The sequence below is a fragment of the Aphanomyces astaci genome (assembly GCF_000520075.1).
Source record: "Aphanomyces astaci strain APO3 unplaced genomic scaffold supercont1.2, whole genome shotgun sequence".
Taxonomy (NCBI): domain Eukaryota; phylum Oomycota; class Saprolegniomycetes; order Saprolegniales; family Verrucalvaceae; genus Aphanomyces; species Aphanomyces astaci.
This window is the reverse complement of record NW_009798265.1, coordinates 1,136,694-1,161,667: the sequence shown is the minus strand read 5'-3', so window position 1 is coordinate 1,161,667 and position 24,974 is coordinate 1,136,694. Positions and strand designations below refer to the sequence as shown.

Sequence of the window (24,974 nt, the reverse complement as noted above, 5' to 3'; positions counted from 1 at the left end):
TCGAATCCACAATAATACTCCATAAATCACTGTGGGGTGCAAAGTCTCCCTCAAATACATCATGCGCCTACTGTATTATTGTATCTCGTCGCGACATTTGATTGGTTATTCTGAAACTGCTTGTCGCTGATTGGCGATTACATGCTTTCTATTTTCCATGTCCTTTCTGTAGATTATTTGTTAGCCAATCAAACGTCGCTGCAATTTTGTAACGTTAGCACAGAGGGAAACTTGATGGAAATTCACGATAGCATCACTGATGTGACATGACAGCAACTCAATTATGGACCGAATACAGTCCATGTAGTGAACTCCAAGTGCGAACACGACTGAATGCAAGTGTTAATATAATTGAAATAAAGCGATGATGTGAACTAAAGCATCACCGTAGCCACCACAGCAGCGACGACTAGGATGGCCACGCTTTGAGCAGGTGCACCTGACGGGGCGGTAGTGGTCGGCCTGGTAGTCGTCGGAGCTTGCGTGGTCGTCGCTGGGGTCGAGGTTTCTGTGACTTGCGGTTCCGAGCTGGATGGGGTGGTTGAGGTAGTCGAAGGGGGTGACGTGATCGTGGACGACGTTGTCGTTGGCGGTGCAGTTGATGTATTGATCGGTGGCTTCGTGGTTGTCGATCCTGGCTTTGATGTCGTCGTCGTGGTTAACGGAGCTGCGGTGGTGGTCGTGGTTAACGGAGCTGCGGTGGTGGTCGTGGTTAACGGAGCTACGGTGGTGGTCGTGGCCACAGGGCATGTGTCATTTGAGTACCCATGACCTTGGGCATCGTGGCAGCAAAATTGGAATATTTCGTGGTTGCCATCGTAAGTCTTCCACAGGAAATAGACCGACCCGTCGCAGCACCCCGCCCGTGCAGGGTTGAAACATTGAGTGAACTCCCCAGCATCGGTCAAGCAACGGGCCAAACTACCACAGCCCACCGTTGTAGCCGGAGTCGGAGCTGGAGTTGTGCCAGCCTCCTGGGCGACTACAGCAGAAGCAGTGAGGAGCAGAGCAGAGAACAATTGCATTTGTGGTCCGAGTGAAATTCAAGAATGGTATGTCATGCGGAGATGAATGCGACCTGTAGACTTCAATGAACATTTGGTTTTTGTTCTTGAACTTGAGCTTGACAGAAAAACGTTGAAATAGACAAAGCGCAAAAACATGCATACAATTTTTGGCGCAATACCTTCCACAATTGTTTTTTCCGGATATAGGCAACTTCGCTAACAGGGTACGTTTTATGCATAACGTTATACTACAGTAGTACTAAAATTTCGGACTTTTTCGTTCGGATAGAATTGCAGTTGTTGAGCAGAACGACTGTTTCACTACGTAGGTTGCGATTAAGAGAAGTTTTGCGCAAATTTCGAATCATATTAACTGGCGTTCTCGACGCATTGCAGTGACGCTTGGTCATGAAGGCGAATGGTACTGTACTAGCAGAACGACTGTTTCGCTACGCAGGATGGGATTTAGAGAAGTTTTGCGAATCACACTCTGGTGTTCTCGACGCCCTGGCCGTGAAGGTAATGGTACTATACCTTTGTAATTCAATACGGTTATTGAATTATACAGGTAATTACGTGGACGAGGTGAATCCAGAAAAGGCTTGAAAAATGAAGTGATGTACTTCAGCCCAGACAATAGATATGTAACTCGCTTGAAATGTATGACCTATAGCGCTATATCGTTGGATGCTCTCGACGAAGTATGCAACCTTCCGGATTTCTGTAGCGGCCGCTAGCATCCACATTTCCGGCGCGTCTAGACTGAAGACATGTCGATAGCTCTTATAAGCTTGCAAGGAGTCTTACATAGAAGTTACGACGGTTGAAGAGCGTGGAGGGTGAACAACCCCATGTATGACTTGGGGCGTTGCACTGCACTAAGTTAGTCATATTCCTATCAATAACGAATTATGACGTGCTGGATGGAACAAGCCAATCAAAGCTGAGATCCCTTGTCTTTTCTAATGCACCAATCAAAAGGAATAAACACCCAATAATACAAAAATACGGCAAATTAGAAATCCTACCAGACAACTACAGTTACATACTACTTCGAAGTACTTCGAAGTATTTAGGAACAGAGTGGTACACGTTTTTGGGGATAATATCATCTTCTTTCACTATATGAGGGTTCCTTTACAGCGAAATGCTACTCGGAGTATTATCAGTGTTTCTTTAACAGGAGCAGTTCGTAGGACTTATAATGTAACAGTAAATCCGAGCCATTTGATTTTATCCAGTTACCTCTCAAACTCAAGTATAGCTGCATGTGATTGGCTGTAAATTTCAGTGTTGTTTCCCACCAATCATGGATCGTGGCACGGAACCCAGTGGTCACGAAACAGACGTACTGTATACACAACAGTCCCGGTAGTATGGTATATATATAACGTTACTGAAGTACTGCACCATTTTGCGTTTACAGTTAATTCCAGCTTATTTTCAATATATTTCCACCAACCTCCGATATATTTCACCGAATCGCCAATAGAATTCACCCAACCTCCATTATATTTCACGCCGATGTAAAATATCGGCGATATATTTCACCCAACCTCTGTCATAATTCACCCAACCTACGGTTAACTCCAACTATCGAAAATATAATTCACCTAACAGTGTTATAATTCGGGCTGGGATTCTAGAAAGATCGAAGTATTTTTGAATCTGCGGTCTATGGAAGAGGCTATCCCTGCACCATAAACTCCGGTATGTCTCTCTGTTGACCGCTAACATGACGTTTCAAGACGCTTCGTTCGTAAAACTAGGGCCGTACGCCCCGATGTAGAACCCGATCAAGAATATGTGGCCGGCGTTGAAGAGCTGCAGCGGCCTTTATGGGGCCACCACCAGACGGACAGACTCGTAATGTGTTTCGCATGCAAAACTTGTAACACACAGCTGAGGAGGCAATTGCAGGTATTCAGTGCATTTATATCGTATTTACAGTTTACTCAACAATGAATTAGGAATTGAGCCGAATCGTTTGCATGTATACACGGCCCGCCTTGAGCCGTTTTATGTCCGTGCTGAGAACATGGAAGACATGGACGTCGGTGCTTGAGCCGTAGATGTCGTTCGTCTATATGTTGCGTGGGTTGGTTTTAATTTACTTTCCATGAAATATACCAGTGGTCAGGTGAAATATATTTTCGAAAGGTGAAATTAAGCGTTGGTTGGGTGAAATATAATGGCCAAATTTCAATTCGGCGTGAAATATAATGGAGGTTGGGTGAATTATATTGGCGATTCGGTGAAATATATCAGAGGTTAGTGGAAATATTTTGAAAAAAAAGCTGAAATTAAACGCAAAATGGTGTAACGGTAGTATTATACAGCGTCCTGTACTGTAATCATACTCCAAGTAGTATACAGTTGTACATACTGTACTTCCTAGGAGCTTTCTCGACATCTTGGAGTCACAATGTCGCTACAAGAATTCACAAGCTGTAACCAACTACTACTCGGAGTACGTAGTAGTATTGGCATACACCTGGTTACGATATTCGAGAAAGGTGGGATATTACCGTCACGGTGGAACATGTTGCATGTCATTTTTCACTTCAATTCACCCATGGACTTCAAGCCCCCCACAGCCCCCCACGCAGTGGCACACCCAGTGTTTGCCTGCCTCTCGTTGAATCGCAGTGATCGCATTCGGCTGATCCACTTCCCCCCCGAGGCCGTACAATGGGTTAAAGGCGCGATTCTTGAAAGCAAGTGGTCGGGAGGCATCCAATCCACTCAAGTATACGCTGGCAACAGCTACGAATTCAAATTGAGCGGCTATCCATGGGATGGCAATGGCAGTGACGCGACCACGTCTCGTCGATTGATGCTGTGCATTCTGCGAACACTCAAGATGCACGGGTTCCACCTCGTGACCGCCACGGACATGTCCTGGTCAGAATACGACAAGGACACGCTTATCTTCCGACTCTTGGAGCCGTCATCCGTTCCCCCAAACATGTTTTCCATCTCTCTCAACACGAGCGACAAACTTCGACTCATTGACGCGCCTCCAGAGCTGGACGTCGTGGTGAGCGAGTGCATTACCAAGCACTGGTACGAAGGCTTGCAGCGCGTGCAGCCGTATGGTCCTGGCTGTACCGAATTCAAGCTCCGCGGGTATCCTTGGAGTGGCGAATCGAGCGATGCCGTGCGCGCTCGTTTGTTTGTGATGAACTTGTTGTCGATATTGGAGGCTAACGGATGGCGATTGTACGCGTCAATTGACATGAGCACCGGCGACGCTGACAAGGATTCGTGGTTCTTTGAAGCCATCGCTAGCCCTTAAGGTCCCGCGTTGTTGTAGAAACAGTCAATGACGACTTCATTTCCGACTTAGTATTTGATGGAGTGTGGCCCGAACGTGTGCTAGCATATCGTATCAAACAGCTTTTGATAACCACGAAGGAAGGTGCCTATAGATATGCCTCAATGGGGGCGTATAGAAGAGACCACGGCTTGACTAACGTTAACGTTACCATTGAAAAACTTGCCTTGATGTGAAAACACTCCAAAACGTTCGCTAGATAGCTTCGAACTTCGATTTCGTCTAAACGCTGAGTTTCAAGCAAGTCAACCTTCAAGGCTACTACTACGTAGTACACTCTGACACCACCACAATAGGGCTTGCCTTATCATGACATGCTGTGATTGCATACCTCGTCGCTTCGACGTTGAGCATCCTGTGATGTCCCAACTACAACGCAGAATTGTCCGATTGTTGTGGTATATTGTTTTTGATCGACAAACTTCGATATGGAGCGTCGTTGTTTTGCTGCGATATATAATAAATATCGATCATTGATATCTTTGTTAAATTAAGTAACCTTTATAATATTCATCCACGCTCGTCCAACTTCGACATGACGGCGTCAGAGAGCACACTAGTTTGCAACAATCATCATGGTCGTGGGGCAGGGCCTACGGTTTGCGCTCGCACGGGTGGTGTCACGGCCTAAAGGCGAAGACAAGCAGCGCGCCAAGACCAATGGACCCACTGTAGCCTTCACATGTCTCCAATCGTACGCATCGATATCGACGATGTTCCTTGAGACAGCGCAACGAGTCGTGTTAAAGTCGAGGCACCATTACCGACCAACCCGCCTAACCACTAGCTACGGCGGCGGCAACGGCTCACACTCCACCTGTGACATTCCGACGAGCATTCAGCCATGTCCTCTTCTTCGAGCCGACATCCTTGAAGAACTGGACTGGTCCATGGGGATTGATGTGGACACATCGTCCAAGTCGCGGTCGTCCATTGGCCACGCCGCGGAACTGTTCCTGGACCTGTGGGAGTACCTTCTACTAACATGCGAGAACATGGTGCAGGCGTCAACGTTACTACATGCGTCGTCGTCCGCGGTGGACTTTGGCGAGAAAATGAAATGGGAAAAGTCCGAGCTCGTGATTGTCAAGATCATGGAGCGGCGCGAGTTCCACAAAGTGTACGAAGCATTTCGCGTAGCCGCGGACGCCGCCGCCACAACAACGGATAACCAAACGAGCTCCATGTCGTCCTCCACTTCCCGGACAAAAGCTTCCCAGTCGAAAGCGTACCTGGCACAACGCACACACTCGGCCAAGTCGCCAGCCGCCGCCGCCGCCTTCGTAGACGACCCCGTCGGTCTTGCATTCTCATCCGACCCGAACCAACTGCTCACCACGTACATCGACCTCCTCCACCGTACCCTTCGGTATGCGTCGCATACGGACATCCGGTCTATCATGGCGTCGACGATCTACAATTCCGTCGTGTCCATTGCATTCTGCCGGTTTCCTCCCGCACAAGCGCTCCTTCTCGACACATTCGACGCCAAAGGGTTCAATGGCTCGACCACTGGGCCTAGGAAGGTGCCGCGACACCATCGCCGCCCAAGCATGGCCAAGCGCACGTTCTTCGAAGACGACAACCCAGCCCTCTTTGGGTGGCACTTGACAGACATCCCCCACCTGCAGCCAGCCCTTGCCGCCATCGACGACTGCATACACGCCACACTCACGCAGCTGTTGGACGCCCCAAACAACATCCCTCCCAGTGCCGCCACTCACTCGACAGGCCAAACAACTAGTGGCAATCCCGACGACGCCAACATCGGCAGTAACAACAACGACGACGACGATGGTCGCCCCCCGCTAGACGAAAACGACGAGGACGAGGAGGACAGACCCCCCCATCCGTCGCCAACCAACTCGCCCGTCCATGCCCAAAGCACCCTGTGCGTGAGCATGTTTTTGGCGCTGTGGATTGCCATGACCCACCACATCCTCCGCACCAGCCGCGGCCACATCCCGTGGCAGGACCTGCCGGCGTACCGCCACCTCCACGACCGCGGCATCCGACTGTTTGAAAAGGCGTACACACTGCAGACCCTCGAGTGCGACGACGACTCGAACCTTGTGCGCTTGGACATGATGCTCCAACGACGAATCAAAGTGGACATGGACTTCCCCATCGACATATTGTACCCCCAGGTCGTGTTTGCCACCACCACGAAAATCATCGGACTCACGCAGTCGCCCATCGACTTTATCGCAATCCTCTTCAAACACACGTCCAGTTCGTACGTCCGCGCTGTCCCTGCGTGCGTCGGCCATTTGGAGCATTGGCTCACTGTGTGTACGTCATTGCAATTATCTTGTATATACGTTCGTTGATTCGGGCCAAGGGCAATTTGGGTCACTCGACACATGTGCAACCTGGGTCACTTGACCAATGTACCATCTGAGTTAAGTAAATCTGGGTCACTGGACGACTGAGCAACCTGGGTCACTTGACCGATATGACACTTGACGAATGTGCAATCTGGGTCACCGACTTATCGTGTTTGATTGCTGCGTCTACTGTAGTACCCATGGAAGTGTTCCAAGAAGCGAGTTTGCACAAGCTGCTGGTAAAACATGTGCGAAAACTGCTCATGTCCGACCGCGTCGACCGCCTCAAGTCGATTCTGGTACGTTCGTCCCAACCAAACCTGACCGTGTCTCACATACACCTACCCACCCTCGTCACAGATATTTTTACTGCACAGCGTGGGGCTATTTGACATGGCGCTGCAAGCGTCAATCCTGCTGGCCTTGCATGACGCGTTCGACCACCTCTTTCGCCACTGGTTCCGCGACGTCCGGTTCTGCTACCACCTCGTGCTCCTGTACTTATTTGGAGATCGCCGCCAGCTCGGGTCTCGGTCAGACGCGATCCTGCTCGGCCTCGACACGGACATCGTGGTCCTCCAACGCCATCCGCTGTGGCTGCAGTTTGACGAGCGGCTGCTGGACGCGCTCGAGGGATGCCGAAGCGCCACGCGCACGACACCGTACGACCGCACGTCGTTCAACGAGTACATTGGCCAACTGGAGCACTACTACCAGAGTGCAGAGTCGCTGCCCGATGGCGAAGCCGTGCCGATACCCCGGATCAAAGTGCAGGCGCCCAACTCCCGTGGGGGTTAAGTAACGTTATATGTAATAGAATGTACCATTGAATCAACGTGTTGAGGCTGGCATGGGGCTGGGAGTATGGGGCTTCTCGTTGTCGAGCACATGAGGACCTCATGAGTTAGCACAACTGCACAATCTCATGAAGTTGTACACTAGTGCTAACTTGGAGTTGGTCTCGGCGTTAGTTTGTGCCAACGCATGTGCTGGCAACCGCCTTCTTGTGTCCCATGGCGCTCGCTTTAGCAGCATGGACGGCCAAGCCTCCCAACGCAAAGGCTTTCCTGGCGGCGGTGGCAATTGTCAAATGCAACGATCTGATTGGCGCAATTTTTGACCCGACAGTTTCTACAATCGATCCAAACCGCTTTGTCGTCATGGGGACTGATGACTTCCGCGCATCGATGGACAAGCTGGTGCTGCTCCCGACCCCAACGATGTCCATTACGATACTGTGTGTGACGCTGTACATTGTTGTGGGGATGACCGCGCTGTACCGCAGCGTCGTACCACGACCCCTGCCCGTCACGAGACTGAAAGCATTCCAGTACCTCGTCGCCGCGTTCAGTTTGCTCCGGTCCATGTCGTTTGTGTCGGGTGACCCGTCCGCACGCAACATCGTCAACCGTCTGGCGTTGTGCATCTTCTTCTCCCTTGTGCTCTTCCAGGTGTTCTTCTGGTTTGACATTGTCAATCCCGGCATGTCGGTCCGCTCCAAGCGCATTTGGAACACGTTCCTCGCCGTGAACTTTGTGTTCTACACGTTCGTGCTTGTTCTGCAGCTGGTGAGTCCCGCCACCCCCGTCGAACTCGACGACGAGTCCCGCGTCCGCATCAACTTGTGGTCTGACCTGCTTCCCGTGCTTTTGGTTGCCCTCGGGAGCGTCGGCAGTGCGGGCGGCATGCTCTACCTAAGCTGCAAGATGCGCCTTCGCGTGCAACGCCTCGTGGACGAAGTGCCTCGGCAGACGATCCAGGCCATGCACCGCGCGCTCGCGTTCCTCAACGGCGTCCTGCTTCTGTCGTCCGTCGTGTTTGCCATGCGCACAGTCTTCTACCTCCAGCGGCCATGGTCACACAAGGAGTGCGGCGCCATCCAGGACCCGAACGTGTGCATCTTCGTCGGCTACGTCCTTCCCGAGATGGTTCCGTGCATCCTCTTCCTAGCGCTCATGCAACAGGTGGACCCGCGGCTGTGGACGTCCTCTTGCCATGCATCGACCAGTGAAACCACGCCCCTGCTGCGAAAGCAACCAGCATCATCTGTATTTGACACGCCCAATCACGTCCGGTGGCAGCGGCCGCTTAAGAGCCCGACCACAATCACCACCCCCCTTCCCCCACGACCAAGCCCTTCCGCCCTGGGCAGCCCACCGACGCCCCATTCGACGGCAGCGGCGTCCGAGCCGGCGCTCTGGCTATCTATACGCTGTATCGATCTCCACACGGATTCCCATGGGCCCGTGTCAACATTTGTGGTCGCAACGTCGATTGCAACCGGGTCAGAGGTATGATTTATTCTCTAGGGCTTTGATGTATATCTATTTTGTCCTTGTAGATTGGACGGACGGATGTTTGCCATGGAGATAATAGTAGCCCCATGTACTACCGCGTGCTCTTGAACGTCCCCACTCTACAAGGAGCATTGCGCTTGCAGGTGTTTGCATTGCATGACGTGGCGAGTCTTGTGATGGAAGCTGTATTGGACGACCCGTCCACGTTGGCGCCTGGGCATGCGATGTCGTTTCGCCGTGATGAGGACGGCGCTATGGCACTTCCTGATGGTCTGCTCATGATCCGATGTGAAGCTGTGTCGAGTGTGGAGCCAACTTTTCAACGGCTCGCTCGGGCATTTGTGTGGCCTGAGATGACGTTGCTGGCAGAGGAAGAGCTCGTGGAGAGTCCGTTCACGTGGTCGATTCCATATCAATTGTTGCAGGTAATCGTCGTAGACTTGGCCGACAAACTGGACCGGCTGACGGACGCCGCGACCTCCGAGATCGAATCATCATTGGTCGTCGCCACGTCACCACCAGAAGGCGAAGAAGACGACGGCGGCGGCAACCGGAGCTTGTTGAGCGACATGATCTTCCACCTCCAAGGCAACAAACGCCGCCGGTCAAACCACAAGTGGCGGGTCGAGATGATTCAGCGCATGGAAATGTACTTGGCCCAAGTCCGGTCGGTTCTGCAAACGTATGAGGCCGGCCCAGTCGTCACGTTCAAGCCGAGCACGAAAAAAGCCGACCCGGACCTGCGCTTTGTGGCGCTCAACTTGCACGCGCAAATGCTGACGCTGGGGTCGGCTATTCCGGACGAAGGACGAATCGTGGCCAGCGAAGCGACATGGGACGACGCGCCGCTCGCCTTGAAGGAGGTCCCTCCGTTTAAGAACTACCGCCTCTTTGGTACAGTCACCGTGGGGGCGTTTGCGGCCCACGTGTACGGGTTTGGACAAGGCGGTGTCCGTCAACTGAGGGAGAATTGGGAACGGTAGTGTACGATTGTATTTTCGCTAGCTGTTCAACATTGGTTGCCGATGGTTTGTGAGGATTAGGTTGCGAGAGTTGTCGATGCAAGCGATCGGAGCCGACTTGGCCGTGCTGCAGCGAGACATGCACGCCCTGGAGTGGCACATTGACCAGCGGCTGGACGTGGCCTTTAGCCAAGCCATGACGGCGCTTGTGACATCGTTTTCACAGACACTTTACGTCCATTTGCATGCATCAGACGTTGCCGGCGATGGCGACGAGAACCGCAAAACGCCAGCTTTGTACTTGCAGCAACTCGAACGCCACGGGTTTCTGTTTAGCGTGGAATCCCTACTGAGCACCGTGGGCGCTGAAGCCGGTATGTTAGGCGACATGGATGCCGCCGTCAAGGCTCTGGCACATGTGACCCTGCAACTGCAGGTGGTGCGTTCGTCGGGGGTGTTTGACATGCGCATGTCGTCCAGGGGTTCGAGCGGCCTCACGATCGAGTTGCCATTGATAGATGCTCGAGAAAAAGCGCTCCCCACGGGGCGGCGCGTTCCCGGGCAGCCGGTGTCCTTATCCCCGTCTTCTTGCTCTTCAGTGGACCACCTTGCAGTGGGCACTCGACTCGACATTGCCGTCGTGCCAGTGTTATTCAATCAAGGCATGAACGAACTCCAAACCGTGGCCAACACTGTCGGTCGCAGTCAGCTGCAAGAAGACATCAACATCGAAAGCAGCATTGTGCTTGAAGCGTATCTGACGGCCGTGTCGACATCGCCCGACGTACTGCGAGCGTGGGAAGGCGTCAAGGGCAAGATCCAACAGGCCAAAGCCGAGAAAGTGATGGACATCGTCGCCACCACGTCGTGGATTGCGCGGCAAGTGGGCGGCGGCCGAGTCACATGTTGCAAGAGCGGCAAGGACCGCACCGCCATGTCTGTGACGCTGGAGGAGGCCACGTGGATGGCCGACCACGCCGCCACTACCATCAGCAGCAGCAGCAGCAGCAGTAGCCACATCGACATGGACCAAGCCAGTCGCCAAGGAGGATGGACCGTGGAATGGACGCAGCTATTGCGGACATACGGCGTGCGGCGCGAGAACGCCCGGAAAAACATTGGCAAGGCCCAATATGCATTCAACACGTGGCAGAATTACTTGCTTCCGTCCGAGTACAAGTGCCCCCCAGGCACGGGCGGCGGCGGCACGTCATAACGAGAAATCCCAACTGCTACTTCTAGTGTGTACTAGTATATGTATTTGCGAACAGCTTAGGACCATGAAAACGTGAACTCTGGCAGGAGGTCGGCCAGGGCGGCATTGTGTGGCGCGTAGAACGCACGCAACTGGTCGCGAACTGCGTCGGACATGGGAGGGTACTCGCGGGTGTTTTGTCTGGCGGCGTCGCGGAGGGTGAACGGTGGAAGGCGGAGGAATGTGCACACGTCGTCAAGGGTTGCCTAGATGTACCCTTGTTTCAATGGATTTTGCCATAAATATATCATCCTATTGTGTGTGTACAGACCTGTGTTGACACTGGGGTGTCCATGTTGTCGACGTTTAAGATGAGAAATTGGCTGCGGGGGAAATGCTCGAGCCAAATGCGCAGCTGAAGGGCATACAGTCCCCTCCCGAGGTACGAGTGTGACCCGTGGTCTTGCGGCAACGCGTCGGCGTACTCCTGGAACTTTGAGATGGACGTCGGGTCGGCTTGGACCGCCTGCCTCCACCATGAGAAATCGAATGATCAAAGGGAGAAGAAGGGCGTAGGTAGGTAGGTACCTGCAATCGCGCCAGGTCTTCGTGGATGATGTCTTGGAACGACTTGCCTTGGACTACTTTGCGCATCTCGAGTTGATGGGGGGTGCCGGTGGGGTCGGCGGTCATATGGTACTGCGAGTACGCCCTCTCGATGGGATTGCGAAGCATGACAATGAATCGGATGGACGGGAGCAACTGGCGCATTCGCAATGCCACGGGGGCTCCGTACAGCAAGTAACTGGGCGTTGAGTCGGCCAGGAGCATCGAAGCAGGGTCAAACATCTCGAGCGGGGCTTGCAGCGAGAGCAAGTACTTGCAACTAGTACATGCTCCACAAGTCAATGTACATACACTAGAGTCCTGCAGGTGTGTGTGTGTGGATTGAGATCTCTACCGCATGTCGTGGGCAGAGGTATTCGAGGCAGCATCGTTGTCGTTGTTCGGTAGAAACGTGTAGTGTTGCAACAGGGCGTGGGCAGCAGCATAGTCTGTTCGCGGAACGCCGTTCCATGCCAGCGCATGGCCCCACATCCAGTCAAAAAAGTGCGGCTCGCGCCGCTTTCCATTCAACACGAGCGGGTGCTGGCTATTCGAATCACGTTAACTGCAGCTATCTACCACGGTCACGCCTACCCCAACTGCCGAAACAGCGACGTGGTGCCGCACTTTTGCACGCCAAGAATGCAATACGATGGACCGAACGACTCGTCCGCCCGCAGCGCCGCCGTCGCCTCGTCCGCCATGACCGCGTCGACACTGCGCAGGACTTCGAGCACGTCGCCTTGCATCGCGTCGGGGCAGTGGCGCCGCACGACACTGGCAAACTCGGGCGCGGTGATCTGCTCGATGAAAAAATGCCGAATACCCGTGCCCAGCGCGTCGCCGTGCTGTTCAATATACCCATCACGTTTGGTATTTCTGGGAGTTGGTATATATATATAGATGCAAAAGACAAGCAAATGGGATGGTAGAAGCATGCACCTCTTTGGGGAGTCGCGTCTTGAGCTTGGCGAGCAACTCGCGGGCCACTTGCGTCGCCGCCTCGGTCGACGTCTGCTGGACGTCCGTCACGAGCTCGACTCGGCCCCGTACCTGGCGACAGAGTTGGCCTGCGTTGAGGGTGCTACATAAAACAACATGCTGAGTGCAGGGGGTACTCATTCAGAGGGATGCCGTACGTGACGGTGGGCAACGAGTCGGTTTCATGGCCACCAATTTGCTCCAGAACGTCAAAGATCATGTGAATCCGCCAGCCACTCGCGCCGTTGAACACGCTGTGCTTGGCGGCGTTGTTGAGCTCCACGACTGTGCCCACGTTGAACGCGTAGCGCTGCATGGTGGCTTCGTCGCGACCGCTTTTGAACTCGACCTAAACGGGAGATAAGGATGACAGACATGATTGAAACATCATCGAAGCACAGACGATGACCTCGGGAAACGTGACCAGGGGTACGTGGATGCGATGGGTGCGCGCGACCCACGGCCCGTTGTCGTGATGCGGAGGGATCAGCGTGTTAGGCGGCATGCGCGCAAAGAGACAGCGCACGACGCGGTCGAGAGGAATGTCGAGGTGCTCGAAGATGGGCAGGACGAGGGGCTGCCAGTGAGTCCACTCGGGCAGCAAGTACACGTGTTCCAAGTGGTTGTCCGAGAAGATGCTAATGATCTTGTTAACACCGACTTTGTCATGGAACGGACGGCGAAGCGACACGTTGTGCTTTGTTTGGTACGCTTCGGACCACCGCTCCTCAGGGAGGGCCAACAACGCTTCCTGCAGCTTGGACACGTCCACGGTCGTCGATCTGGTCGTTGCGCACACCAGTTCGATGGACGGATCTTCCGCAATCAGAACCTCCGATGGACGGCGTTTGTCTCTGTGTATAGTATAGTCGTTGAGCCTTTCCTAAATCTACGAGAAGGATGCATGCTCATACCGAAGGGGAACGTGGCCTAGTGGCGGCAGCGGCGCGTCCTGCATGGTGTCGATTGTGGAAATTGTCAAAAACACGCTCGTTGTCTGTGATTGGATTGGCTGCCAATGGAATCCAGCCAATCAACAGACAACATTCCAAACCCAACACGAAAGGCACACTCGTGTCAAAATGCCTTCCATTACGTCCACATCTGCCCTACTTGAGTGCGCCCTTTGCCCGTAGCATGGCCTCTAGTTTCTGCTTCTGCACATGACGGACGGAGGACGTGGTGAATGGCAGCACGTCGCGCTGCGGCTTGTCGTCGCGTGGCACCACGGGTTGAGCTTTGGCCTCGACGACATTCTGACACGAGATGCATCTTACAGGCACCGATCCCAGCAGCGGCGCGTCCGTGTTAGCTTCTGTCTGCTGCAGCTTTAGCGTCGAGATCTTTTGCCGCACGTACGCGCGAATGTCGTTCGAGTCGGGCTTCCGCTTCAACCGTTCCGAGAGCACGACGAATTCATCGTGGGACACGACGTCGTGCGCCAGTCGTTCCAACTCTACAAACCGCGTCATCTTCAGCGATACATCCCCATTGTAAAAGTACCTCCTTGCATCGTCTGCTGGGCCATGCCCACTTCGTCGCGGTCGATCTTGGTGTGCAGGCGGCTGGCCAACGCCGTGACCTGCGTACACAACTCTCGTCATTTTCACGTCGTGAAGGCTGTCTGTCGTACTTCTCGCTCGAGCGACGCCTCCAATTCCGACGACACGGCGAACAACTGCTTGACGCTCGTGTAGACGTCCGCGCGAAGTTGCTCGCGTTCGTCCGACAGCCGCGCGACCACTTTGTTCAAGTCGTCTTCGACAATCATCGTCTATGTACGCGATCGTCACGATTACGAACGCACAATCAATCAGACGAACGAACGATCCAAAGATATTATTACATACCTGGGTGTTGTTGACCACGTACTCGACCTTGGCGGACATGGTCTTGATGACTGAATGCAAGCTGTTTAGCTCGTATATGTCCTTGGTCTGCCTCCCCATGGCCGCCTTGGTGTCTATGAAAACACAAGAAGCACTACTTATAAATAAATTTGACTTAGTCGTCCTGTCAAGCCAGTATGCCTGAAACAAGCACGAGAAGACGAACTGCAATTTGCCGCAATGCGTTTACCGTCCAGCGCAGTTGCCAACGCGGCTGCTTTAGTGTGCACGGCGCCGAATCGGGCAAACAGGAGGGCTACACACGCCACGCCTTTGGCCTCCACGAGGGTTTCTCGCACCAGTCGAACGAGAGCCGTCCGGTGGCTGTTGGCAGCAGGGTCGTCGCTCGTGGCCTGGCTCAACGTGTCCAAGAGCAGCGCCAGGGGCGCCATGCCCGAGACCATGTACTTGTCCACGTCTCGATCTTTGACGTCGGCCAGTCCTAAATAACGCCATGAAGAAGAGTATTAGGCACCAAAGTACACCGACTATATAGGACGTGGTGTTGCATAATCGTTCGTACCGTCCACGTGGTGGCACACGGCCGAGATGGCCGCGTCCGTGGCAGGATTCAAGGGCTGGGCCTTCGCCACGACCAGCTTGGCGCCAAGTGACGAGTATTTGGACCGAAACGCAGACACAAGATCTTCACAAACACCAGTCCAACCATTAGAGGCAATGATTAGCACAACGCCATACGTACGTCGATACGGCGCGGAGTCGGCAGGGTTGTCTGCACAACAGGCCACGTGCAAAGCATCGCCGAGGAAATGCACCCATTCGTATAGCCGGCCTACGACGGCGTTCACGTGCGCCGCCGCGTCGTCCGCTTGGCGCTTGTGATCGGCGGCGTTTTTACGGCCGTCGTCGGCGAGTTTGCCTAGCTCTTTCTCCCACACTTGCGCTTGGGTTGTTAGGTTGGCCGTGATGGCCTGGAGTTCCGTCTTGGTCGTGGCTTCTACGGCAGCGCAAGTTGCCATGAACGGATCCAGCCGCGCAAGGGACTTGTCTACGAGGACGATTCACCAGGGTTTGGGAGAGTTGAACGACCGCATTTTAGTACCGAGGGTGGCTACGTAGGCTTGGAGGGCTTCAAATGCAGCTACGGGCACAACAGGCGCGACGGGGCGTGGGGTGTGCGGTTTTGGAGCTGGCAACTCCCGCGAGGTGGTGAAGCTATGGACGTGTGTGGTAGATGGTGATGTGAGTGTGTTAACGAGGTACCTTTGCACAAACTCTTGGACCTGGCCCTCCAGCTGACGCAATTGGTCCTGCAGGTGCTGCGTGTTGGCCTCGGTCTGACTGCTCACGATCCGCAAACTTGCGACTTGTTCGACCACTTCCGTCGTGCTGACCTTGATATGCTCAAGATCGGAATGGACCGCGTCGAGTCCGTCGACCTTGGCACGCATGTCGTCAAGACTGTCGTGGACAGCGTCCATCGTGTCTTCGATCTGCCGCACGCGGGAGCCCACCGTGTCCTTCTTTGTGCCTGACAAAAGCTGCTGGACATTTTGCTGGCCCTAGTCGAGAGTAACGACTGCACTGTGTTTACCTGATGAGCAACCAAGTACGTACGTGCATGCGATAGAGGGCGATGACATTGGAGTACGCCCAATGCCACAAGTACTTGTACTCTGCGTGGGACCGCATCATGCCGCTCTCTAAGCAAAGATGAATATCAAGGCGTGAACATGGCGAACTGTTGTTTACCACGCGGGGATTCTGGCAGTTCCTGCACAACTTCGGCCATTGGCGGAGCGATGGAGCTAGAACTCACTCGGCCTGGACGTACTTACCCTCATGAGAGAGGTTTACATGCATACAAGTTGGACAAATCAACGTACGAGAAGCCGAACTTTGAGCGTCAGGCTCTGCTGACATTGGCGCCACTTGTTTGCTCGACGTCTGTGTAAGTGACGTCACTGCTTTGTTGGTCTCAACAACTTGCGAAGTCTTATCGTTACTGATTGCACGGGATTCAGAGACTGCTTTCTCGTTCAGCGATTTGGTGCTGATATTGCGAGATGTGGTCGTGTCGGCCGATTGTATTGGAGTGCTCTCTTGGCGTTGGGATGTCTCGTTGGTGGGTGGGGCATCCAATATATCAACTTGAGGCGAGATTGGTTGAATGCGGTCGACAGTTGTGGCGGGCGTCGCGGCTGAGCCAACTGGTTCGAGATGGGCGGGTTCTTGGGGGGCATTTGCACTACTAGCCCCCCCTGCTTCGGTTTCGCCAACCCTCCTGGCGGGGTCGTTGGGGGCGAGACCCCCCGCAACGCCGCCTGGAACCATCCTCGGTTCCAACAATGCTCCAACATCAGCCTCGTGTTCCTGCTCGAGAGTCGTCTCATCCTGGTCGGCCATCCCGTCGACAAAGTTCGCGGATGCGTCGGTCACCAACCCTGGCGGACTTTGCACCGCAGAAGCGACCAGCGTTTGCGTGACTTCGTCCAAGAGTGCCACTTCGCTCAACGCGTCTGCAGATTCAACACGGTACGAGTCAGAGCGCTCCGACATGCGACGGCTCATTTGAATAGACGTGTCCGTGAGATCGGGGGGAGGCGCCGAGGCGTTCGGACTTGGCGGCAGCAGGGCCATCGATGGCGCTTTCTTGAAGAGTGTGGACCCTTGCCTGACCAGCACTGCAGTGGTCACGTCTACCAGCACAGATTTGTCCGAGCTGTTGCGGTCGCTCAAGTGATCGTTCAATTTAGAAATGCTGGCTTTTCTCGACATGGGGGCCATCATCGGATCCAGAGGTGCCACGTTGGACGCACTGCCTTGGCTCACCGCGGTGATGGCGGCCACCGCGGCTAGCGTTGGCCGTCGTAAGTGCGCCGTGGACATGATGTGCTTCATGGATCGGTGGTCTGAGTTGCTGTTGCGGCCACTGACTGGAACGAGCGACACCAGCGGCAAGATCGGGGCCGCCTCGCCGGTGTCGTCTCCGATGGACTTGGCGAGCATGGCCATGCCAAATTTGAGCTCGGCGTAGCTCCGCTCTTGTATCTCGATTCTCTTGACCACGTCTTTCTGCTCTGACTTCATACGCGATATGCACTCAAAGCGCCGATCCAGCTCCTCCAAGTGCTGTTCGTACGCCGCCATGTGTTGCTCTTGTTGACGCTCGAGCGCCGCCAACGCCGTATCCTTGCTTGCGTTCTCCTGACGAAGGTCGCTGAGCTCTGCAAGTAGGCGTTCTTGTGTCTTTTCGAGTCGTTGGATCATCTTTTTGCTGTCACCGAAAAACTCGGTCGCCTTTTTCACGTCTCCCCGCACCTGAGCGATGTCGGCCGCGCTGGCTTTGGACTTGCTTTCTTCTTCGTGCCGTGTGATGGTCGTGGACAAGATGGACATGCAGTTAAACAGCGCCGATTCCTGGATGGCGAAGACGTTGGCCACCTCTGGAAGCAGTTCTTCCAAGGTCAACTCGCATGACGCCATCGAACTCGCCGAAAGGACCCGTTGAGGTGAAACCGTCGTTGACTTTTCACATCAATACTAACGTTATGAATAGTGTGAATAGTAACGTTAGTAGTATTAACAATACTGTGGTAGCCTAGGAAGAAATTTCCCAGAGGAAGCAACTTCCACGCCGCCAATCAAAACGCTCTCATTTTGCATTTTGCAACACCATGACAACCCGACACATTGCCAAGAGCTTCGTCTCCGTTGCCCAGCGCGAAGGCGTCGGCGCCACCGTCCGCCGATCGATCGGACATCCCATGCTGCGGCGACTGGATCCATTTCTGATGCTGGACGAGTTCCATGTCGCCCTCCCCGGCGGGTTTCCCGACCATCCCCACCGCGGCTTTGAAACGATCACGTACTTGCTTCCGCATTCCCCTGGAAAGATTCTGCACGAAGACTTTTGCGGCCACAAAGGCGAGCTGGCACCTGGTGACCTTCAGTGGATGTGCCCTGGACGAGGCATCGTGCATGCCGAGATGCCCGCGACTCGCGACGCTCCCGCCATCGGGCTCCAACTATGGCTAAACTTGCCTGCTCGGTTAAAGATGACGGACCCCAAGTACCAAGAAATCCCTGCGACAGGATTGCCACGAGCCAAGAAAGGCAACGTGGAAGCCATCGTGATTGCAGGCGAAGCCATGGGGGAAAAGGCGAACGTGTTCACGAACGTCCCCATCACGTACGTGCACTTCACGTTGACTGGCCCTGCGATCCATTTCCACCCGATCCCAGCCCACCACAACTCGTTCGTGTACGTGATTTCTGGCTCGGGACGCATCGGCGGCGAGCCCGTGGAAGCCCACTCGGTGGTGCTCCTCACGGCCGTCCAAGGGCAGACTGGGATCTCCCTCGAAGCGACGGGGGGCGAGCTGCAGTGCGTGGTGCTGTCGGGGGAGCCGATCGGGGAACCCATCGAGCAGTACGGACCGTTCGTCATGACCACGCGAGCCGAACTTCAGCAAACGGTGCAGGACTACCAATTGGGGCAGAACGGGTTTGAACGAGCCGACGCGTGGCACTCCAAGATTGCGCAGTTGGCGCATACCACGTAACAGTAATCACAGTAAGACTGGTACTACTACTGTAGTAAGCTGTGTATGCAGTTCTAGTAATCGTTTACTGTAGCACGACGTTGAAATATAGTTGTGAATACACACACATCAATCTCCGCAAAGAACTGGCTCCCACTTGGCAGCCTGGGTTTAGATATGCTATATATGCACTGCCTGCCATTCCTATACGCAATAGTATGTGATTTGCACTTAGGATATACAACTCTATTGTAGGAATATGTGTTAAAATACGGGACTTAAGGCTTCTTGTCCTTGAATTCAGCATCGTGGACGTCTTCCTTGTCCTCCTTCTTGTCGTCGGCACCGTCGGTCGTCGTGTTGCCTTGCTTGTAGATGGCTTCGCCAATCTTCATGCTGGTCTTGTTCAAGTCTTCCAGAGCCGCCTTGAGCGTCGCGAGGTCGTCCTTTTCGATTGCGTCCCGCACACCTTGCAGACTCGCCTTGACCGACTCGACCAACGACGCGTCCAGCTTGGCCTCGTGCTCCGTCAGTGTCTTTTCAGTCGTGTACACGAGCGAGTCGGCTTCGTTCTTGGCTTCAATCAGTTCCTTGCGCTTGGCGTCGGCTTCCGCGTTCACTTCGGCTTCGCGGACCATGCGCTCAATCTCGTCCTCCGACAGCCCGCCGCTCGACTGGATCACAATGTTCTGCTCCTTGCCCGTGGCCTTGTCGCGTGCGCCAACGTTCACAATGCCGTTCGCGTCAATATCAAAGCTCACTTCGATCTGGGGGATGCCGCGGGGGGCGGGGGGGATGTTTTGCAGGTCAAAGTTACCGAGCAGCTTGTTGTCGGCAGCCATTTCGCGCTCGCCTTGCAGCACCTTGATACCCACTTGGGTCTGGTTGTCCGAAGCCGTCGAGAACACCTGCGACTTCTTGGTCGGGATGGTCGTGTTGCGGGGAATCAACTTGGTGAATACGCCGCCCAACGTTTCAATGCCCAAACTCAGGGGCGTCACGTCCAGCAGCAAAATGTCCTTGACGTCGCCGCGGAGCACGCCGCCCTGGATGGCGGCACCCATCGCCACGACTTCGTCGGGGTTGACGCCCTTGCTCGGGCGCTTGCCAAAGAACTCTTCCACGCTGGTCTGCACCTTGGGCATGCGGGACATGCCGCCCACCAAAATCACTTCGTTGATCTCGTCCTTGGTCACGCCGGCATCCTTCACGCACTTCTTGCACGGGTTCAGCGTGCGCTCGATCAAGTGGTTCACCAGCTTTTCAAATTGTGCGCGCGTAATCTTGATGTTCAAGTGCTTGGGGCCAGTGGCGTCAGCCGTGATGAACGGCAAACTCACGTCGGTTTGCGCCAACCCGTCCAATTCGCGCTTGGCCTTCTCGGCGGCTTCGCGCAGGCGTTGCATGGCGAGGCCGTCGCCGCTGAGGTCGATGCCCGACTCGCGCTTGAATTCCGAGACCAAGTGGCGCAGCAACTCTTCGTCAAAGTCTTCGCCGCCGAGCAACGTGTCACCGTTGGTCGACTTGACCTCGAACACGCCTCCGGAAATTTCCAAGATCGACACATCAAAGGTCCCGCCGCCCAAATCGAACACGGCAATCACCTTGCCGTCGGCCTTGTCCAACCCGTACGCCAACGCGGCGGCGGTGGGCTCGTTGATGATACGCAACACATCCAACCCGGCAATTTTACCAGCGTCCTTGGTGGCCTGGCGCTGCGAGTCGTTAAAGTACGCAGGGACGGTCACCACCGCTTGGGTGATGGTCTTGCCGAGGAAACCTTCGGCGGTCTCCTTCATCTTGGTCAATACCATGGACCCGATTTGAGACGGCGAATACTTTTGGCCTTGGGCTTCAACCCACGCGTCCGTGCCGTTGGTGCCGGCGACGATCTTGTACGACACGACCTTGGCCACTTCCTGCGTTTCCTTGTCTTGGAACTTACGTCCGATCAAACGCTTGACAGCGTACAATGTGTTGTACGGGTTAGTCACGGCCTGGCGCTTGGCGGGCATACCGACCAAACGTTCGCCGTTTTCCAAGATGGCCACCACGGAGGGGGTGGTGCGGGACCCTTCCGAGTTTTCAATCACACGGGGGTTCTTGCCTTCCATCACAGCCACGCACGAATTGGTGGTACCCAAATCGATCCCGATGACTTCGGCGCCGCTGGCCGACGAGAACGCGCGCACGGACGCGACAGTTGGCTTCAATACCTTGGTGGTAGTGCGCAACATGATGGTGGTTCTGGTGTGGGTAGAATTCACAAATGATTCCAACGGGAGGAGATGTGGCTGGAAAACACCATGGAAAAGCGTACATTCCGTACGTTATCCATGGATTTTACATACTCAAATCCAGATATTCGAATACACGATATCGTACATTCTCGTACATTGTACGGTTGTTCACAGTCCGCACCAATAATGAATTTGGCCAATCAAAGGGCCGTTTTGCCCATCAATGAAATCAAATGATTTGATTGGCGCTTGGAGTCACAACAAGGATTTGATTGGCTAAAAGTGGCCGCCCCACCTCGAACGTTCCAGAAGACAACTTTTTGTGACAGATTCATAGTTGAAGTTTGCCGTGAAGTTTGCCGACGATAGCTTGCGTTGTTTCGTCAGCTTGAGATAGCGATTGAAGTCGCGGCGCCGTGCGAACGAGGGTGACGGCAGCATGTGCTTCCTAGATTCCTCGATTATTCAGAGAATAGACGCCTGTCGTCGCGCAATGGACCAAGCCAACCCGCGAGCTTTAGCCATTCCTGTAGTCTACTACCCGGTACTGTATGAGCGAAGGTATAAACTGCATTTCACAATTGAGGCAACAGTTCTGCCAAGTCGGGTGAACGTGGCGACCCTGATGCCGGCTACATCAGCATGTTTTGGCTCAGTGAGCTACATTTGCAAGGTCAGCTACATCAGGTATGGAAATCAGCAGGCGAATCCGGGTACGCGACAGACTCGCCATCACATTGCACCCCCTCATCCTTCTACACGGGGGTCAATCAGGTTGGAGCGTACCAGTATGCCGATCGAAACTCGTCGTGTCGCCGGTTGCGGCCGAGTGTGCAGCCTCCAACGTTTAGTACTCCACTAACCCTTGGACGTCTAGCATGTTGGCCATCACGTGGACGTCTATCGCTTTATCGATGGATGCCCAATTGGATCTCTCTTCGACGTCATGGCGCAGAGTGGGAATAGATGGACGAATGTAGTTGCGAGAACCTAGTAGTTTGTACAGTAGAGCCGTGACCGGCTCAGTGGGGCGACATGCAAGAGGGATTGGTTAGCATTCAACGTATCCACGTCAGCGCGACAGGGGCAGTTCATTCTGTTCCGCGCGATTGTGGTCGTCAAACTGCCACGTAGTATGATCGCTGATGCGAAAGTGCATTTCGGTGAATTTCCCTTCGCAGAATGATGGTACTGCAGAATGACGGCACTATGGTCTACTTTAAATACAAACGTCAAGTGAAGTTGTTCTGCCATTTCCACTTGATCCCTCGTCAAACACAACACCATGACCATGTGGGCGACATGGGCTTACGTTTTGCTGCCCCCTGCGGTGGTGCTGTACGTCGCGCCTTCCAAAGATGGTCAAGGGTTGACGCTAACTTGGTTGTGTCTGTAGCCTCCTCCTTCTTACAATTCCGTTCCCCAAGTTCATTGCCAAGGGCATCGTCCGCATGAACGAATTCCTATTCAACTTGGAGCTGGGAGGGATTCCCATCATATCGATCATCACGTTCTTTGCCTTTGTGGCGTTGGCAGGTAGTCATTTCAACGGTTCTTCCCCCACAATCCTCATCTCGCTTGCCCACTCCCTAGGCCAAACGTATGACCTCCAAAAGCGATACACCAACAAGATCCCAGGCATTGCAAAGCACTACGAAGCGGACTTGCAGCAAAAGGCGAGTCGTTGGCGCTCAGAGCGCAACTGGTGGATCAGTGCGCTGACGTTCACCATTTATTGGATGCTCATGGCTTTCCAGTCCTTGAAGAAGCAGCTGTTGGCAGCCAACCGCCGCACCGATTAGAGTTCATATGCTCTAATAATAATTGCTTCTTCCTCACGATTGTACTGCAGGGCACTATACATGCAACACTGTCATTTGTCGGGGGCAACAGGATCGAGGCAGTGCAGTCGTCGCCCAGTGTTTCATTCGTCTTTAGGCCGCCCATTACCGTCGAGTTTGGGAAGCTGTGACCACCACAGGCGTTCAGTCGTTCAGTCGAGTTGAAGTGACATCTCCTCTGGCCAGGTCAACGCTGCTGAGATCTCGGGATCGAGTGGCCAGGGAGTGCTGCAGGTAGTCTTAAGGCACATTCATGGGGTCGGCTGCAACCCCATTGATGACACGCCTTTGGCTCGTTCTTGCGAAGCAATGAGAATGGGTTTGCTGCCAAGGCGATGACGGTAGCGTTCGACCGTTGTTGTAGCAGCGACGACCTCTGGGTCGCCATCCGCAGTGGTGTCGATGTTTCTGCCATGGTGTGTGGTGGTTTTAGAAGGCTAACTGCGACACACGCCGGTTGGCCTTCGCCCCACCATGTTGATGGTAAATGCGCAGAACCGTGGGACAGGGAATCTCAAGGATCGTTGAGGAAGTCCGTTGGGGGTGAGTTTTAGTCGAACGCATGGCCCTGTAAATGTACGGTTGCATACAATCATCAAGAGGTGGTGTGCTTGGCCCAACGAATAAAGGGCCCCCAGTGTCGCACTTTGAATTTGGCCTCCAACATGACGATCTGGGCGGCGTGGGCGTATGTGTTGCTTCCTCCTGCAGTGATTTTGTACGCTACGCTGCTGCTATTGCTACAGTTGAGCGCTCCTCGCTCAAAACTATGTAGGCTGGTTCTCCTTACGATTCCGTTTCCCAAGGCCATCGCCAAGGGCGTTGTGCGAATGAACGACTTCTTTTTGAACTTTGAAGTCGCCGGGGTTCCTGTCGTGTCGCTGGTTACGTTTTTTGCGTTTGTGGCGCTGGCAGGTAAGTACATTCGTCGGTAGCCATGATGGACTCGTCCGAATCCTGACCACTACGTACAGGCCAGAGCTACGACCTCCAAAAACGGTACAACTACCAGATCTCGGGCATGGAAAAGCACTACGAAGCGGACTTGCAGCACAAGGCGACTCGTTGGCGCTCGGAGCGCAACTGGTGGATCAGTGCGTTGACGTTTACGATTTACTGGATGCTCTTGGCGTTCCAGTCGATGAAGAAGCAGCTCTTGGCAGCTAGCCGTCGCGTGGATTAAATGGTGAAGTGCTTAGGGCCCTCTGGTAACTGGCAATATTGCAATATTCAGGCCCAAAGCGCCATTTTACGTGTTAAGTAGGGCCGAGTTCAACAAATCGGATCAATATTGAAATGTCTTGCTGCAGAGTTTTAACCCAAATCCAATAATTCCACGTGGGATTTAGGGCCCGTCTGGCAACCTGAAATATTGCAATATTCTGGTCCAAAACTCCATTTTGGGGTCGATCTCAATAAATCCGACAGGAATTCAAACATGTATGGGTAACTTGGCGAATACTAGTACGACAATTCTATCCGACATTAGTCTTATTGGTTAAAATTTCAATACTTCGTACCTTTCATTGGTAGATGACTCTTCATTTTCAATACAAAGACCAAATCTCGTATGTTGGTTTTTATACAATCTCTGACGAGGTGAGGACATGAACCGTGAGGAGCAGCCTCTGCACGCAATACACGTGGCACACGACGTGGCTCCGGGTGCCACGTGTAATGCGTGCAGAGGCTGCAACATGGATTCGCACCCTAAAGTTGCGTTTGCGGCCTGATCACAGTTCTTGCTGTGTCTCATGGAGGCATGGGGACAGAAACCCTGTCACCTC

At 53.9% G+C, this 24,974-nt stretch overlaps 11 protein-coding genes across 20 annotated transcripts; 7 read left to right on the top strand and 4 right to left on the bottom strand.

The window, feature by feature from the left end:
* Positions 1-312: 312 nt before the first annotated feature.
* Positions 313-1,073, bottom strand: H257_01284 (hypothetical protein). Its single transcript, XM_009824415.1, has one exon. The coding sequence runs from the start codon at positions 1,023-1,025 to the stop codon at positions 375-377; it is 651 nt and encodes a 216-aa protein (XP_009822717.1). The 5' UTR covers positions 1,026-1,073; the 3' UTR covers positions 313-374.
* A 2,497-nt stretch (positions 1,074-3,570) lies between these two features.
* On the top strand, positions 3,571-4,388 carry H257_01283 (hypothetical protein). The gene has a single exon (XM_009824414.1). The coding sequence runs from the start codon at positions 3,583-3,585 to the stop codon at positions 4,303-4,305; it is 723 nt and encodes a 240-aa protein (XP_009822716.1). The 5' UTR covers positions 3,571-3,582; the 3' UTR covers positions 4,306-4,388.
* Positions 4,389-4,872: 484 nt separating this feature from the next.
* H257_01282 (hypothetical protein) lies at positions 4,873-7,653 on the top strand. 8 transcript variants are annotated; one of them, XM_009824409.1, is made up of 4 exons: positions 4,873-6,636; positions 6,686-6,745; positions 6,867-6,970; positions 7,032-7,653. In XM_009824409.1, the coding sequence occupies exons 1-2, from the start codon at positions 4,920-4,922 to the stop codon at positions 6,727-6,729; spliced, it is 1,761 nt and encodes a 586-aa protein (XP_009822711.1). In that variant the 5' UTR covers positions 4,873-4,919; the 3' UTR covers positions 6,730-6,745; positions 6,867-6,970; positions 7,032-7,653. The 8 variants fall into 8 exon arrangements, with proteins under 8 accessions (XP_009822711.1, XP_009822708.1, XP_009822710.1 ...); XM_009824406.1 differs by lacking the exon at positions 6,686-6,745; XM_009824408.1 differs by having other exon boundaries at positions 6,686-6,970.
* Positions 7,654-7,813: 160 nt separating this feature from the next.
* Positions 7,814-11,189, top strand: H257_01281 (hypothetical protein). Its single transcript, XM_009824405.1, has 3 exons — positions 7,814-8,962; positions 9,013-9,947; positions 10,012-11,189. Exons 1-3 carry the CDS (start codon positions 7,832-7,834, stop codon positions 11,144-11,146), a joined length of 3,201 nt encoding a protein of 1,066 aa, XP_009822707.1. The 5' UTR covers positions 7,814-7,831; the 3' UTR covers positions 11,147-11,189.
* H257_01280 lies at positions 10,918-13,698 on the bottom strand. Of its 2 annotated transcripts, XM_009824403.1 has the most exons (9): positions 13,627-13,698; positions 13,122-13,566; positions 12,871-13,061; positions 12,674-12,815; positions 12,326-12,579; positions 12,087-12,278; positions 11,714-12,011; positions 11,457-11,651; positions 10,918-11,391 (listed from the first exon to the last, which is right to left on the bottom strand). In XM_009824403.1, the coding sequence occupies exons 1-9, from the start codon at positions 13,668-13,670 to the stop codon at positions 11,203-11,205; spliced, it is 1,950 nt and encodes a 649-aa protein (XP_009822705.1). In that variant the 5' UTR covers positions 13,671-13,698; the 3' UTR covers positions 10,918-11,202. The 2 variants fall into 2 exon arrangements, with proteins under 2 accessions (XP_009822705.1, XP_009822706.1); XM_009824404.1 differs by having other exon boundaries at positions 12,871-13,566.
* H257_01279 (hypothetical protein) lies at positions 13,683-18,105 on the bottom strand. The gene is made up of 12 exons (XM_009824402.1): positions 16,449-18,105; positions 16,315-16,386; positions 16,180-16,265; positions 15,826-16,124; positions 15,665-15,777; positions 15,305-15,610; positions 15,125-15,247; positions 14,792-15,043; positions 14,563-14,675; positions 14,346-14,486; positions 14,216-14,294; positions 13,683-14,168 (listed from the first exon to the last, which is right to left on the bottom strand). The coding sequence occupies exons 1-12, from the start codon at positions 18,046-18,048 to the stop codon at positions 13,822-13,824; spliced, it is 3,531 nt and encodes a 1,176-aa protein (XP_009822704.1). The 5' UTR covers positions 18,049-18,105; the 3' UTR covers positions 13,683-13,821.
* Positions 18,106-18,235: 130 nt separating this feature from the next.
* On the top strand, positions 18,236-19,246 carry H257_01278 (hypothetical protein). Its single transcript, XM_009824401.1, has one exon. It carries the CDS (start codon positions 18,240-18,242, stop codon positions 19,125-19,127), a length of 888 nt encoding a protein of 295 aa, XP_009822703.1. The 5' UTR covers positions 18,236-18,239; the 3' UTR covers positions 19,128-19,246.
* Positions 19,247-19,307: 61 nt separating this feature from the next.
* On the bottom strand, positions 19,308-21,373 carry H257_01277 (chaperone DnaK). Its single transcript, XM_009824400.1, has one exon. The coding sequence runs from the start codon at positions 21,341-21,343 to the stop codon at positions 19,385-19,387; it is 1,959 nt and encodes a 652-aa protein (XP_009822702.1). The 5' UTR covers positions 21,344-21,373; the 3' UTR covers positions 19,308-19,384.
* A 304-nt stretch (positions 21,374-21,677) lies between these two features.
* Positions 21,678-22,594, top strand: H257_01276. Of its 2 annotated transcripts, XM_009824399.1 has the most exons (2): positions 21,678-22,059; positions 22,121-22,594. In XM_009824399.1, the coding sequence occupies exons 1-2, from the start codon at positions 21,786-21,788 to the stop codon at positions 22,195-22,197; spliced, it is 351 nt and encodes a 116-aa protein (XP_009822701.1). In that variant the 5' UTR covers positions 21,678-21,785; the 3' UTR covers positions 22,198-22,594. The 2 variants fall into 2 exon arrangements, with proteins under 2 accessions (XP_009822701.1, XP_009822700.1); XM_009824398.1 differs by having other exon boundaries at positions 21,690-22,587.
* Positions 22,583-23,184, top strand: H257_01275 (hypothetical protein). The gene is made up of 3 exons (XM_009824397.1): positions 22,583-22,684; positions 22,743-22,882; positions 22,940-23,184. Exons 1-3 carry the CDS (start codon positions 22,632-22,634, stop codon positions 23,146-23,148), a joined length of 402 nt encoding a protein of 133 aa, XP_009822699.1. The 5' UTR covers positions 22,583-22,631; the 3' UTR covers positions 23,149-23,184.
* Positions 23,185-23,756: 572 nt separating this feature from the next.
* On the top strand, positions 23,757-24,370 carry H257_01274 (hypothetical protein; the record flags this gene model as incomplete). The annotated part of the gene is made up of 3 exons (XM_009824396.1): positions 23,757-23,905; positions 23,963-24,102; positions 24,162-24,370. Exons 1-3 carry the CDS (start codon positions 23,853-23,855, stop codon positions 24,368-24,370), a joined length of 402 nt encoding a protein of 133 aa, XP_009822698.1. The 5' UTR covers positions 23,757-23,852.
* Positions 24,371-24,974: the final 604 nt, after the last annotated feature.